Raw genomic sequence first — 16,084 nt, forward strand, 5'->3', positions numbered from 1 at the left:
CTTTCCTGAAATATGGTGCCCAGAACTAGACACTACTCCAGTTGAGGCCTAATCAGTGCAGAGTAGAGCAGAATTACATCTCGTGTCTTGCTTACAACACTCCTGTTAATACATCCCAGAATGATGCTTGCCTTTTTTTGCAACAGTGTTATACTGCTAACTCATATTTTAGCTTGTGGTCCACTTTGATCCCCAGATTCCTTTCCACAGTACTCCTTTGTAGGCAGTCATTTCCCATTTTGTATGTGTGTAACTGATTGTTCCTTCCTAAATGGAATACTTTGCATTTGTCCGTATTGTATTTCATCCTGTTTACTTTAGACCATTTCTCCAGTTTGTTGAGATCATTTTGAATTTTAATCCTATCCTCCGATGCACTTGCAACCCCTCCCAGCTTGGTAACATCCACAAACTTTATAAGTGTTCTCTCTATGCCATATCTAAATCATTGATGGAGATACTGAACAGAACTGATCCCTGTGGGATCCCGCTTGATGCGCCCTTTCAGCTTGGCTGTGAACCACTGATGATTACTCTCTGGGAATGGTTTGCCAAACAGTTATGGACTCACGTTGTAGTAGCTACATCATGGTTGCGTTTCCCTAGTCTGTTAATGAGAAGGTCCTGTGAGACCGTATCAAAAGCCTTACTGAAGTCAAGATATATCTCCTCTACTGCTTCCCCCTATACACAAGGCTTGTTGCCCTGTCAAAGAAAGCTATTAGGTTGGTTTGACACGATTTGTTCTTGACAAATCAATGCTGACTGTTACTTATCACCTTATTATCTTCTAGGTGTTTGCAAACTGCTTAATTTTTTGCTCATTCACTTTTTGGGTAGTGAAATTAAGATGACTGGTCTGTAATTCCTTGGGTTGTCCTTATTTCCTTTTTTTTTTTTTATAGATTGGCACTATATTTGCCCTATTCCAGTCATCTGGAATCTCTCCTGTCTTTTATGGCTTTTCAAAGGTGATCATTAATGTCTCAGATATCTCCTCAGTCAGCTCCTTGAGTATTCTAGGATGTATTTCATCGGGCCATGGTAACTTGAAGACATCTAACTTGACTAAGTAATTTTTAACTTGTTCTTTGTCTATTTTAGCCTCTGATCCTATCTCATTTTCACTGGCATTCACAATGTTAGATGTCCAATTGGTACTAAACTTTAGTAAAAACTGAAACAAAAAAGTCATTTAGCACTTCTGCCATTTCCACATTTTCTGTTCCTGTTTCCCTCCCCTCATTGAGTAAAGGGGCTACCTACCCTCTCCTTGGTCTTTCTTTTGCTTCTGATGTATTCGTAGAATGTTTTCTTGTTACCCTTTGTCTCTAGCTAGTTGAATCTTGTTTGTGACTTGGCCTTTCTAATTTTGTGCCTACATATCTGTGTTACTTGTTTATATTCATCTTTTGTAACTTGACCTAGTTTCTCCTTTTTGTAGGACTTTGAGTTTCAGATCATTGAAGATCTTTTCCCTACCCCTACTTTTTCCTAGTGGGGTAGTTTGCTCTTGTGCCCTTAATAATATTTCTTGTTCTCCAATAGTAACACTATTTTTTAATTTTTTTATTATTCCTACTGTATTTGAGTCCTGCTAGTGTTCTTGCCTATCAAAACTTGACAGCTTGGTTCTTACTCGAGGAGTTTATAGCCTGCACTGAAGTAGTCTAAACAGTTCTGACACACATAGTATACTAAGTACATGTTGTGTCATCCAGAAGACTATATATCACCTTGAAAGTGTGAACTTTTTGGTTTAAGATTACTTGTGTATATGCAGTATCCCAAAATGCCTTACAAATTCTGTACAGGGGTTACTGAAATGCACTTGCTTCTGTAGTTGAAAGTGCACAGCAATAGTACAGAAAGATTTAGGACCATTTCATATTGTAAGGGTATGTCTACACTAAGACACTTAAGACAGTTAAGATTGTAACTGTTTTGCCATTACAAGGTGTTTAGCAAGGAGATTAGATATGAAGAAACCAGTACACCAGACACTTCTTTTTTTTTTTTTTTCAATTTTTCTTTTTAAAGTAGTCCCACTTCCTTAGGAGAAATCTCTCTTTTGGGGGGAAAGCTAGAGATCAGTTGGACAACATAACTAGGAGATCAGTTTGAAAAATTAAGATTTTCATTTTTGGAAAATCTGTTTTTTGGAACGGCTTGTTTTTTAAAAATGGCTTCGCCTTGAAACTCCATATTTGTTTTGTTTATCCATGCTAGATGAGAACTAGTTTTTGGGAAGGAGACTGGCTAATTCAGAAGTTACTCGATGAACTCATGAGACTGCAAGACAGTTTCAAGAATTTGTAAGGTCAGCAGTCTTAGACTGCTATATCTTGCATATGAAGTTATTTGTTGATTGCTATGTTTACATATAAACTATTTTGACACAAATTGAGGGAGGTGATAGTGCTTTTATGTAAAGGCTTTATTCTCCTTCAAATTGAAGCATAGGCCAGCCCATATGGGGAACATCTTAAAATAAGTATTGATGTGCAGTGTCTTATGAGTACTCTGTGAACCTATTGTGACTGTATTTTAGCGTCTCTGTCTATAATTTGTGAAATGCTATACTGCAGCAGTTCTCAAAGTGGGGTCGCCAGGGCTGGCTTAGACTTCCTGGGGCTGAAGCCAAAGCCTGGGGGCTTCAGCTTTGGGCACTGGAGCTGAGATTACAGATCCGCTGCCTGGAGTTTAAGGCCTTGGGCTTCAGCTCTCCCCTGCCCTTGGGTGGCAGGGATTGGTTAGGCTCAGGCTTCGTTCTCCTCTCCTGGGGTCATATAGTAACTTTTATTGTCCGAAGGGGGTCACGGTGCAATGAAGTTTAAGAACCCCTGTGCTATGGGATCCTTTTAGATTTGTGCTGTGAATGTAATCTTTTTGGTTTGGAGGTAAATGTGCATAAAACTCAATAGGCACTCTTTCAATTTGATAGATGTAATCGCTGTCTACACTTTGAAAGTAGTACTGCATGTTTAAGAATTAACATGAGCATGTGGCTGGAAAAGGCAATAAAGTGTTATAACTTAAACATATATTTCTTGTATACTAATGATTTGGGAATTTTTCCTAAATAACTAATTTAACTGGAAATTGAATATCAGAAAACAGATGTAGTCACAAAGCAAGCTTCTTTGATGTTCCACCTGTGAATGTAAATATCTACTCAGCAGAGACTTGAAAGACTTCCCTGTTAGATGTGGTGAGCCCCTCCTTAGGCTGCTTTTTGAGCTTTAGGAGTCTAGGCTATGTCTAAGCTACAGAGCTTACAGACGTTCTAAGCCAACAGGGGGAGAGTTCTCCCATCAACTTACCTACCGCTGCTCGGGGAGGCTGGAGTAATTATGTCGATAGGAGAAGCTATGCCACTGACATTGCACCGTCCACACTGGCGTTTAGGTCAATGTAATTTATGTAGTTCAGGGGGGTGGCTTATTCATGCCCCTGAGCGACACAGCTTGTACCGATGTAAGCTGTAGCGTGTACATATCCTGAGACTTCCACTCAGTACTGGCTAGCTTTTAGGTTTCTTTTATGGAATTGTGCACAACTCTCTGTGTAAAGAGTTTTGGGGCAGTTTGCCAGAGTAACAAGCGTAAGTAGAAACAAAGTACAGAGACTTCTTTTATTTAGCCTTGTGTATCTTAACATTTCATGAGATTAAAAATGGCTTTTTGTGTCCTTGCTTCAGCCTGTCTTGCAGTCCTGTGTCTTTTCTGTTTTCCCCACATAGTGTCACTCTTGCTGATATGAGAGGTTTTCTTCTCAGCAGGGCCTATTGTTTGGAACAGCTTTCTTTCATCATTAGTTCTACATTTCATTTAAGATTTTAGCTAAATACCTCTCCTCTTCTTTTGACTTTGTCCCAACTCTACAAGTTTTATTTCACCACACTACAATTAAAGACCTTACACAGAATGAGAACGTATAGTCTTTAAAGAATACCAAATTTACCCAGTAGAAGACAGTGAGGGACTACATCTAGTTTTGTGTTTGTGATTTGCATCCAGAAAGTTCTGTTCGGGGCAGTCACAGATAATTTGAAATGTTCCTTTCCTTCCTCCTCAAGCCAGAGTTTGGTGCATAGTCTTGGACCAAAAAACATCTTTTTCCCGTTCTGCTGTGTTTCCTGTAGATCCTCTCCCAGGTCTTTCAGTTTGTGGCCTATTTGCACTTACTCCAATAAACAGTTTGTTACAACGTCACACATAGGAAACTGGGACACACTAATTGTAAGGAATCCAAAAGTTTGTTTTTAAATCTGGGCTTCTCAAGTTTGATTTAAAACTATCAAATTTCAGTGGAAAGTTGCAGTACTAATAATTAGGAGGGACTGAAATTTTTTTGTTTTTGAAGATGGAAGAAGCAAATGGCATATGTAATTTTAATGGTGATCATAATTGGGTACTAGAACGATCTACTTATTCCTGTTGTGAATTGCTCATTCTTCAGCTTGCTACTGATCTTATCTTTTAATTATTTGCTGAATACTGTCCCATGTGGCTATTATGAAACTACTTGTGTATAACTTTTTAGACATCCCAATGAAATTATTTGCATATTCTAAAAATTTGAGTTGTACATCTGCAAACTGAGATCTGTCCTTCAGTACATGGGGAATTTGTGTAATTGGGAACATACTTTCATCCCCCAGGCTTTAATTAGCATCACTGCCACAAACAAAAAATAAAAAAAAATGTATTTCATAAAGTATAAAGTCATCTTTACCCCTGTGATAATCTGAAAAATTATTTTTTATTCCAGAGTTTTCTTGGAGGCTTTTTTGGTCCTATTTGTGAGATTGACATTATTCTTAATGATGCAGAAACACGAAAAACAGCAGAAATTAAAACTGAAGATGGCAAAATAGAAAAACACTTCCTCTTCTATGATGGTGAATCTGTTTCAGGAAAGGTAAGACTTGTGTGCTTCTAATAAAAATTCTTTTTACTTTTTGTAGCACATAAATGGAAACTAGATATCAAACATGAGACTTTTTTTTTTTTTTTTTTCCTTGGCTAGGTAAACTGGTTTGAACACCAGCTTAATTCTCTGGCCTGCATTTGTTCTTAAAGGTCAGAAAATTCTGTTCTATACCTATTTGTGACTAATGTAAACTTTAGTTCTTCCAATGGCTATTAGCCAGGATGGGCAGGAATGGTGTCCCTAGCCTCTGTTTGCCAGAAGCTGGGAATGAGCAACAGGGGATGGATCACTTGATGATTACCTGTTCTGTTCATTCCCTCTGGGGCACCTGGCACTGGCCACTGTTGGAAGACAGGATACTGGGCTAGATGACCCTTTGGCCTGACCTAGTAGGGCTGTTCATATTAGTTACTGTGGCAGTTAATGGGAACCTCTGTTTTATATGTTCATTAGCCTATTGCTGCTTCCTTTCATCTCTTGTCTTCTTCCTCTGAAGAGGCCAGTGCAACCAAAGGCATCCCTGTCACTTCGGAATGATTTTTCTTGTTGGAAGCGGTAATCTTTGGAACCCGAGAGAGGGGAAGGCCAAGAAGGCACCATTTATAGCAGTAGTCTTTGGACATAAATTACCTGCTTGTTCTGTACATCCTGAAGTTATGCCTCATGCTCTGGCATCTGGTAGTACATCAGAGGATCTTCAGTTCAGCTGACGAACAGTTCAGTAGGGGACAATGTGTTGACAACAAATTGGGAAAGGATTAGGAAGCCCAAATCTGTTCCTTCCCTAAAAAAAACTGAGTTCGATGGCACCTTAGCCTGTTTCTCAAGGGACCTATTCGCTATCAGGAAATGCTCCCACTCTTCAGACCTACTTCTTTATACCCACATCCACCTGTGGACTCCTTAGAAATACAGCATGAATCCCTAGAATGTCTTTCTAGAGGACTGAAACTTTCTCATGAGATGTCTAAAACTCCAGAGTTAGCATGTTTATTTAAAAAGAGGAAGGTACTAGCTTTCATATACTCACTGATACTTTTAAAAAAGGATAACCGTCTGGGAAGGCCTCTGAGGAGTTTTGACTAAAGCAATTGCAACTGGATTGGAAGACTGTTGGCTTCTCAGGCAGCTTCCCCTTTTTTTTTTTTTTTTTTTTTTTCCTCTTCCACCCCAAGATCACTGCTTGCATAATCTCTTGCACCCTCTACCCCAGACACTAAGAGATCACTAGTGACTTACTGGACTGCAAGGTACAGGAATTTGTGAGCTCACAGCTCTGAGTTAGAAAATATTGTGCACTTCATATTGCCAGTGTTTCCATAGAGAAGATCTTCTAGTCCCAGGGAGATGAGATGGCTTAAATAATTAAAATTGACAGATTGGGCTTTCAGTGCTTTTTTTTTTTTTTTTTTTTTTTTTTTTTTTTTGGTCCAGGATTCTCTTAAATTGGCATCCAGCACTGCAAGCTCCTTTCCCCACTAGGAGGGACCTATGTTTACTAGAGTTGGACAAAATAAATCTCAGCACAGTGTGCTTTAGAAGCTAACATCCATAGGAGATGCATCTAGATTCAGTTGTGGGGAAACAGTTAACCTAACAGGATTCACATCTTAAACTGAGCAGTAGCCGGGCTTCTCTGGCTTGTGAGTGGAATGTTTCTAAATTTAAGCATTTAAGGGGAATCTCAATGACTCTGCCAGATGACATAAAGGAAGGAATCTCTGCCACCTTCCTTGGTAATCTTTAATTCCACACAATGATGGTCAAAGTAAAGAGTCTTTTTTTTTTTTGGCTGTGGAACTGTCATCTAGTTGGCTAACTTCAAGTGCCATGATAAACCCTTATCTATGTCTAAGGCAGAGGTCCCCAAACTGTGGGGCATGCCTCCTGGGGGAGGAGGACATGGAGGAACATTTGGGGGGTGCGGTATGCTGGGCCAGCCCTGATGGGGTGGGAAGGGAGCCCCACCCTGACCCAAACTCTGCTTTGGCCCCGTGCCTGACTCCGTACCCAGCCTCGGTGTGGCTCTGCATGTGGCTGGAGGCCAGGCTTGTGGCCTGGCTGTGGCCACAGCTCCGGCCCCAGCCCCGGTATGGCCCCAGCCTCAGCCCCTTTATCCCTATCTGTCACTGCGGCCCTATTACTCCCCCTGGCTCCAGGGTGGTGCGGATGGAGGAATGGGAGGCATGACTCTCAAATTTGGGGACCACTGGTCTAAGGGCTTGTCTAAATGAACACTTTAGTTTACAGCAAGCTGAGATGTAAATCTACCCTCTGCTAATGTGCCCACAGTAAGTGTCCATATGAACAGTTCCTTAGGGTACGTCTACAGTACAAAATTATTTAGAAATTATTCTATTCAAATTTTCGGAAGTGATTTTTATACATTTGGTCTTGTGTCTCTCCTCCCCCCCCCCCCCCCCCCCAAGTGTGTGAACTCGGCGGAGTGCGTTCACAGTACCGAGGCTAGCATCGAATGTCAGTGCAGTGCACTGTGGGTAGCTATCCCACAGTCCCCACCACCCATTGGAATTCTGGGTTAAGCTCCCAGTGCATGATGGGGCAAAAACACATTCTCGCGGGTGTTTCTGGGGGTGTTCTTGTCACTTGCTCCTCCCTCCATGAAAGCTATGGCAGACGCCATACTGCCAGCAGACGGTGCAGTACGGTGCACCACCTGTCTCATGATACTATGAATTCACTTCGCATGTCCTCTTGTCTTTCTATGTAATATCTCGAAGGATCTACTCTCTCTCTTCCTCACCCGTGAAAGCTACATAAAACAACCATTTCCGGCCTTTTTTCGGCCACTGTGAACTGAGCAGCACAGCTTCTGCTGCAAACTCTGCTTTCCGGCTCTTGCAGCGCTAGTGAGCTTCTCCATGTTGTCGGTCCCGGGCTCCCATGGAAGCTACAAAAGACAACCATTTCCCGCCTTTTTTCGGCCATTGTGAACCGAACAGCTCTCCTACGTTTTGCGTCCCTTTTTCCAGGATTACCCGTGCAGGCGCCGTAGTGTGGCAAGCATGGAGCCCGCTCAGATCTCCGCTGCAGTTTTGACCATTGTAAATACCTCACACATTATTCAGCATTATGTGAAGTACCTGCAAAACTGGGCGAGGAAGCGATGACAGCGTGATTACTATACTGATGAGGACATGGACACAGATCTTCCTAGAAGCATGGCATGTGGCGATTGGGAGAGCATGGTGGTGTTGGGCCAGGTTCATGCCATGGAACACCGATTCTGGGCCCAGGAAACAAGCACAGACTGGTGGGATCATGTAGTGGTGCAGGTCTGGGATGATTCTCAGTGGCTGCGAAACTTTCGTATGCGTAGGGCCACTTTCATGGAACTTTGTGACTTGCTGTCCCCTGCCCTGAAGCGCAAAGACACCAAAATGAGAGCAGCCCTCACAGTTGAGAAGCAAGCTTCCACAGTGCTGTGGCCACTCGCAACACCCAACAGCTACCGATCAGTCGGGAATCGGTTTGGAGTGGGCAAATCTACTGTGAGGGCTGCTATGCTGCAAATTAGCCAACGCAATCGTTGACCAGTTGCTATCCAGGGTAGTGACTTTGGGAAATGTGCAGACCATTGTGGATGGCTTTAATGTGCTGGGGTTCCCTAACTGCGGCAGGGTGATAAATGGAACACACATCCCTATCTTGGCCCCAGAACACCGGGGCAGACAGTACATAACGCGCAAGGGGTATTTTTCCATGGTGCTGCAAGCACTGGTGGATCACAAGGGAAATTTCACTGACATCAACGTGGGATGGCCGGGAAAGGTGCATGACGCTTGCATCTTCAGGAACTCTGGTCTGTTTGAACAGCTGCAGGAAGGGACTTACTTCCCAGACCAGAAAATTACTGTTGGGGATCTTGAAATGCCTATAGTTATCCTCAGAGACCCAGCCTACCCCTTAATGCAATGGCTCATGAAGCTGTACACAGGCACCTTGGATAGTAGTAAGGAGCAGTTCAACTATAGGCTGAGCAAGCGCAGAATGGTGGTAGAATGCGCTTTTGGACATTTGAAAGCGCGCTGGTGCAATTTATTGACTCTGTTAGATCTCAGCACAACCAATATTCCAATTGTAATTGATGCTTGTTGTGTGCTCCACAATATCTGTGAGAGTAAGGGGAAGACGTTTATGGCGGGGTGGGAGGTTGAGGCAACTTGCCTGGCGGCCAGTTTCGCACAGCCAGACAACAGGGCGATCAGAAGAGCGCAGCAGGGCGCGCTGTGCATCAGAGAAAGTTTGAAAGCCAGTTTCATGACTGGCCAGGGTACGGTGTGACAGTTGTTTTTTCTCTTGAAGTTACCTGCCCCCTATATTATTTTTATATATTATTTATTTATATAAATATAATGTCACAATTGTTTTAAAAAGTTCTTTATTTGTTGCACAACACATTGAGAGAAATCAGAAGGTGGATGGGGGGGGTGGAGGAGGAGGGAAGGACAAGTCCGGAAACCAAATCAAAAGTTCGCATATGCCAGTTTGCTGCTGCTTGTGCAATCCTCTGGGGTTGAGTGTGTGGGTCCCCGTAGCCTCCCCCCTCGTGTTCTTGGGCATCTGGGTGAGGAGGCTATGGAACTTCGGGAGGAGGGAGGGCGGTTATACAGGCGCTGCAGTGGCAGTCTGGGGTCTTGCTGCCTTTCCTGCATTAGATCCACCATACAGCGCAGCATGTCAGTTTGCTCCCCCATGAGCTTGACCATAGGGTGCTACCTGCTCTCATCACGCACATCCCTCCTCTCTTTGCGTTCATGTAACGTTTTATGGGACTCCGCAGTTGTTTGCCTCCATTCATTCAGCTGGGCCCTATCAGTGCGAGAGGACTGCATGAGCTTGGCAAACATGTCATCCCGAGTTTGTTTTTTCCGCCTTCTAATCTGGACCAGCCTTTGGGATGGAGTAGTTAGGGGCCGTGTTGAAACATTTGCACCTGCGGGAGGAGAAAAAGGGAGTGTAGTATTTTTAAAGATACATGTCAGAGAACAAAGGGGACACACTTTCTCAGTGAAACAGGCAATTCATAGTACACAGCACATGTTCTTTCTGTACAAGTTCGCATTTTGCCTCTTATACTGAAGTGCCTGCCACTTTGGTGTGAGTAAGCCATCACACATGGCCGGGCAACAGAATTCAGCTTGCAGGCAGCCATGGTAAGCCCTAGTGGCACGCAGAGTTCTGCTTCTTCTGCATTCATTTCAATGCTTTCAAACTGCCGGGCGCCCTTTCTCATAGCAAGCAATACCTGGTGGGATTTCCATATAAAAGGAGGGCCTGCGGGCTCTCTGGGATGATTGCTTCACACAACACTTCCCCCCCACCCCCCCCCCACCCCACACCCACTGCGTGGCTCTGATCAGGGATGAGCCCTTTAAACACGAACAGCCCAGCACAGCTGGGTTTTCCCCCCCACTGCGAGGCTCCGATCAGGCTCTCCCTCACCAGAAGTACCTTTTCCAGGGTCATGGTCCGGGAGCCCACCTTGGGAGTGGGGGGAGCCTATTGTCTCCAGCGTTAAGAATAGTTCCTGGCTGGGGGGAAAACCGATTTCCCCACTTAACGCCTGTGCACTGTTGTCCTCCTCATCGTTGTCATTCAATAACATCCTCCTCGCTCCATGCAACTCCCCCTTGCAGGTGTGCACGGACAGTGATGGGGTAGTGTTGGCATCACCCCCTATAATTGCATGCAGCTCACGGGTAGAAGCAGAATGCATGGGGCTGTGACCCACAGCGCCTGTTCACCTCCCTGGCTTTTTGGTATGCTTGCCTGAGCTCCTTGATTTTTGTACGACGCTGCTTTGTGACCCCGGAGTAGGCTCTTTCCGTCATGGCCCTGGAGATTTTAGCGTATGTATTTGCGTTTCTTTTTTTGGAACGTAGTTCTGCCGTAACAGATTCATCTCCCCAACATGCAATGAGATCCAGTACTTCTCGTTTGGACCATGCTGGAGCTCGTCTGCGAATCTGGGACTGCGTGATATCTTGTGATGGTGGACTCTGCATGGTCGCCTGTGATGGTGGACTGTGCTGATGGTGACCAAACGAAATGAAATTCAAAAGTTCCTGGGGTTTTTCCTGCCCTCCTGGCTAGTGCATCGGAGTTGAGTGTTGTCCAGAGCAGTCACAAGGAAGCATTCTGGAATAGCTCCCGGAGGCCAATAATGTCGAATTGCATCCATAATACCTTTAACCTGGGATTGTGATCTCGATTTTTAGCGCTACTCCACTTGCTGAGGTGGAGTACAGAAATTGTATTAAAGATAAAGAGCCTTTTAAATCGAAAAAAATGTTTTGGTCGTGTGGACGGAATCATTTTTTTTCAAATTAACTCTGCTAATTCTGAAATAACAGACTAGTGTAGATCAGGCCTTAGTGTACTTTAATAAAACCGGAGTAGATTAAAGTGCATTAGGGAGCTGCTAGTTTGCAGCAGTAGTGTCCACACAGACATGCTAGCGTGGGCTAGACTTGCACCCTAGTTTGTTGCAAAACTAAATGTTCATTTAGACAAGCTTTAATAGCTGTCATACACATTGGGAACTTGTAACATAGTCTTTTTGTGAACAGGAAAACAGATCATATGTTTCTTTTAAAGCGCAAAGTGATATTTCAGTTTGGAGGTATATAGGGCTGCCATGAGTCTCTAAGGTGCATTTAAAAAAAAAAAAAAAAAAAAAAGTCATGATGGATGTGGCATTTGGCCAACAAATCTGCCAAGCTGTAGTACCACAGATCATGGTGTCATGCTCCCATCTTTGAAGTGCCCTTTGGGTTTTGATGGGTACCTTTGCCTTAGCCAGAGAAACTAACAAAAGGTATAGATCTAGGTACCAAGCACAGCTGGTCTAGTCTTGCTTGCTTTGTCCTTGAATTTGCTGGGGCAGTGCTACCTGGGGCACGAGAATTTCGTATCTAACTTGATCTGTTTCCACCAATACATATGCTTGCCCTTCAGTTCAAAATTCTATTGCGGCTGTGTAATATGAATTTGTTAGCAAAAGAGTTCTTCTCACCAGTTCTTCTAATGTTTTCCACCCCCCAACCCTGCTCAAGGCATTATGCTCTAAATCACCTGTATTGAGAAGAGCTGGTGAGAGGATTTGGGGGCTGCTCAAACTCTAGTTTCTTCTCTTTTTATTCTAGGGACAGCAGTGAGGCATCTGGACTGGCAGGAGGCCAGACTTGCCTGGGGCTTTGCAGGGGAATCAGGAAAGGGTAGAGAGCTCAGCACTCAGGTGGACCAACATAATATAGTACATTGTTTTCCAAACTCTTTAATGCTGAGCTCTCTTCAGGAAAATGAAATCAAATGCCTCTCCACTCTAACACTGTCATGAGTTGTCATATTTTAGAGTTTTAATGAAACAACTCATAAGCTTGCCCTTACATCATTCCTTAAAACAAAGTTTGTTAATAAAATAACTTGTATTCAAAAATTTATTTAAACACTGAACTAGAACAGTACTTTTAAAGTTTACTGTAATATATTAATTTTTTTTATAGTTGGCAACATGTTTGTTAGAGAAATATTCTGCCCATGAGTTCTGCGATCCTCAGGCTTGGCTTCTTCTCGGTTGTGAGGGAGAGGGAGCAGGGAAAGAGAGATGGTATTAATACCAAGGGTCAAAAGAGTTAAAGGTATTATGAACTTTTACTGTCCAACATTAAAACAGTGATACAGAGTTTAGGGTTGTTTCTATAGGGGCCGTGGTTCACTCGGTTTCTTGGCAAATACCCAAAAGCATTCATTCTAGAGTTGAAAGCTTACTGATCAAACATAAGAAATAAAAAGCATTTCTATTGAAACTGAAATTGAGTAATTATGCAAAAAAACCAAAAACCTTAACCTGTTGAAGTCTCTCCTTTTGGAGGCAAAAATCAGTCTGTTTCATTAACCTTTTTGATGAAAAGGAAGGTTGTAATTTTATTCTCAGTGCTGATGTGTAAAAGGTATTCACTTCTCCTGTTTTTAACAGGCACAAGCTAGAGGAGATACAAGCTAGGAAAGGTCGGGGGAAATACGGCTTTTGTTGATTTGGAACCCTGGATGGCTGGCTAGTTACGAATGGATGCTTTGGTAGGCAAGGACACCATGACACCTGTTGCATGGACCATGGTTTGCATTCTGATCAAGGGACATCATCTGGTTGGGTCCTTTTTCCTTTGATGGGATGGGTTGTGGCTGATTCATCTCACTGTGCTGATGCAGTGCAGTTGATTTCAGGATTTGATGAAAAGCTGAGAGAGAAAGACGATAGGAGGAAGGAAATTAACACAACAGGAATGGGAGACAGGATCTTGTGTGACTGTGCTGTTGGCAATTAGGTATCCTTGCTGATTGGCCAAGGACTGGATGTCATGATTTTCAAGGCCTGATGGCCTTCCTCTTGGGAAGAAAATCCTTTCATCAGCTCCTTCTCTCCTGGGATCAGGGAGGAGGAGACCATGAGTTGGGAAGAGACAAGACCTGAGAAGCTAAGATGCACTGAAATGAGATGTTCTTTTCAAAGTCTCCTTTTAAGAACCCCAAAAAGATGGTGGGAGAGGGAAAGTTGGTTGCATAGTTCATCACCTCATTATTTTGTCCACTAATAATCCTAATATGTGACATACCAATTTTGCTTCATTAATTTCTGGTTCTGCATCTTTTCTTTCTACCAACCATGATAATTCAAGGTATGTGTTGAAATATCAGAAGGCCTTTTTGTTTAGACTAATTCAGTCTGTCTCCTTTTTGTACCTTTTTCCCCATCAACATTTGTTTATAGGTTAATGTAACATCTTATGAACTTTCAGATGCTTTTTACATTTGAGCTTACATTTAAGGTAAATTTTTGGGCTCAGTTATTACGACAGAGAATAAATAGTGGTATCTCCCAAGTGTACCTACTTGTGACACCTACTCTTGAGTGACTGCTCACTTTGGTATATCTTTTTCCTTTCTTAGATGCTTTAATGAGCAGTGAAATAGTTAAGTGTTGACACTTAAAGGCCTCATATTGCATCTGAGTTTGTGCCCTTGGAGATGACTAGGGTAGATCACATCTGAGCCATTGGATAAGGCTCTCTAAAAGCTCAGGCAGACACAGCATCAGCTACACTGGGGTTATATTTTGAAGTTTTCTTCACCCTAACAGCTAGAGATTTGCTCTTTTTAAAATGAAAGGTGAGACTGGAGGACAGCTGAGAAGCATGCTGCATCCTCCGCACACCCCCAGCCCTTTGTGCTCTCAGGGGCCATGCACCACACTTGGGGGAAACAATGATCAAGTGAAATGCTCCAGCTTTCTTTAGCCCTGCTTGGAAAGGAGGGCCAGAGATGCTCATCCCAAGCCACTGGATCCATTGGTTAGTTAATGTCTTTGGCCATAAATGCTTCCTTTACCTCCAAAGAGTTGCAGATAGTAAATGGGTACTGTAAGAGTTACATTCTCTACCATTCCTTGTTGATAACTCAGCGTTTTAAAAGTAGACTGACATTGGTCTAATTTAGTGACCCTCCATTTGTGCAAAAAGTATGGGTCCGGGAGGAGGGAAGAACAATTGTTAGAGTTGTGCAAACAACTGAATTTTTTTTTCCAGTTTGCAGGGCAAAAAAAAACCCTTTTGCGTTGGATGATGCATCTTGGACCTGAAACAAACATTTTATTTCATTTGACTCTTAATTAAATTGAAGTAAATTTTGAAAGAAAACACTGCTTTGTATGACAAAAATAAAAATGTCCAAAATAAAATATCTGAATTTTGTTCATGTTTTTTAACTAAAACAATTCAACGCAAACTTGCTAAATGTTTTTGGTGATCCAAATATGCATTTTTTTGTGCACACTGCCGCTCCTCCCCCTCCACCCCCCCCACCCCCAAAAGTCCAAATGTGTTTGTCCAGGTCTATCAACTGCACTCCAAAAAGCAGAGTATAAATCCCCAGCAGGGGGAGCATGAGTTAAGCATTGTTCCCACAACTGACTTGAAATAGTTGATGCTTATAACAAATTCACTGCATATTTGTGCCTGAGGGAGGGGAGAGGAAGGGATTGTGGAGGGTGAAGTCAAGTCTTAAAATAGATCCCTGATAACTGAACTTAAGACAAATATCAAATATAGGGGGCTCGGAAGGAGCCCCAGCATGGCCCACAAGCAGTATCTTGATAAGTCTAGCTTATACTTTTCTTGCTCCTCTTGAACCCTCTTGTGTTAGGGTAACAACTGGGATTTGGGGTGAGATGGAGGGGTTGGAGATTGGTGTTGGTCTTTCATATTAATACTGGGTAGGTTGGCAAACTTTAGCACCCTACCTGCAAGACTGAGTGAACCGGCTTATCTTTATCTCCCATGCAAGTCCTGAAGGGGTGTCAGGATGTCAAGTTGAAGGACCCCAGCTGGTGGTGGCAGTGAATAATGTTGTAACTGAATTCTGCAATATGAAAGTAGAACCTCCATCACTCACGTCTCCAACCATACAGTTGAATAACTCGCATTTAATCAATAAGGGTGAAAACACCATTGTAGAAATCTGGGTAAAATCGTACTGGTTTAATGAGAAGACAGCTCTTGTCTAAAACAATGATACTTCAGTAGTTTAAACACTTGTATGAATGCTTTCCATTTTGAGAAGTAAGTCAGTAAAGATCTTTTCCTCGCAGCTGTTTTCTCCTGGAATGATTTTAGTCCTCAAGAACGTTGTACAAGGAGGAAGGAAAAGTTGTCTAGTCAGATGACTACTCTAAATAAGAGAGTTGAACTGCTAGAAATAAAGTAAATTTCTGATCCTGTAGTGGAGCATTGCTAATTTGATGGAAATTTTACACTCCCTTGGACAGTCTTTATCTATCCTTAATGCATCCTCTTTCATATAACCCTTAAAGGCAATACACAAGCCTAAACCCTTAGGAATCATGGAGTGGAAAAAGTCAGGGGAGGGAAGGAGATATCAGTTATTTGGGTGTGCCCAGAAAGATCTTTGTCCAGAAATGAAAGTGAACACTAGCTATGCTACAGTGGAAAAAGTATAAAAGTCTCCAACTACTATTCTTCTCTTTTTCAGGTGAACATAGCCTTTAAACAACCTGGAAAGAGGTTAGAGCACCAAGGAATTAGAATTGAATTTGTAGGACAAATTGGTG

The 16,084-nt window shown here is 42.7% G+C and overlaps 1 protein-coding gene across 2 annotated transcripts in view; it reads left to right on the top strand.

Moving 5' to 3' along the window:
* Nucleotides 1-16,084, top strand: part of VPS26A (VPS26 retromer complex component A) — a 31,893-nt gene that overhangs the window by 3,181 nt on the left and 12,628 nt on the right. The window contains exons 1-3 of one of the 2 annotated variants that reach the window (XM_054036223.1): nt 1,026-1,044; nt 4,774-4,923; nt 16,006-16,081. In XM_054036223.1, the coding sequence (XP_053892198.1) occupies nt 1,042-1,044; nt 4,774-4,923; nt 16,006-16,081 (229 nt within the window). In that variant the 5' untranslated portion in view covers nt 1,026-1,041. Of the gene's footprint in view, nt 1-1,025; nt 1,045-4,773; nt 4,924-16,005; nt 16,082-16,084 lie in introns of those variants that run through there. The other variant, XM_054036222.1, reaches the window with a different exon arrangement.

The sequence above is a fragment of the Malaclemys terrapin genome, chromosome 7, assembly GCF_027887155.1.
Source record: "Malaclemys terrapin pileata isolate rMalTer1 chromosome 7, rMalTer1.hap1, whole genome shotgun sequence".
NCBI lineage: Eukaryota > Metazoa > Chordata > Testudines > Emydidae > Malaclemys > Malaclemys terrapin.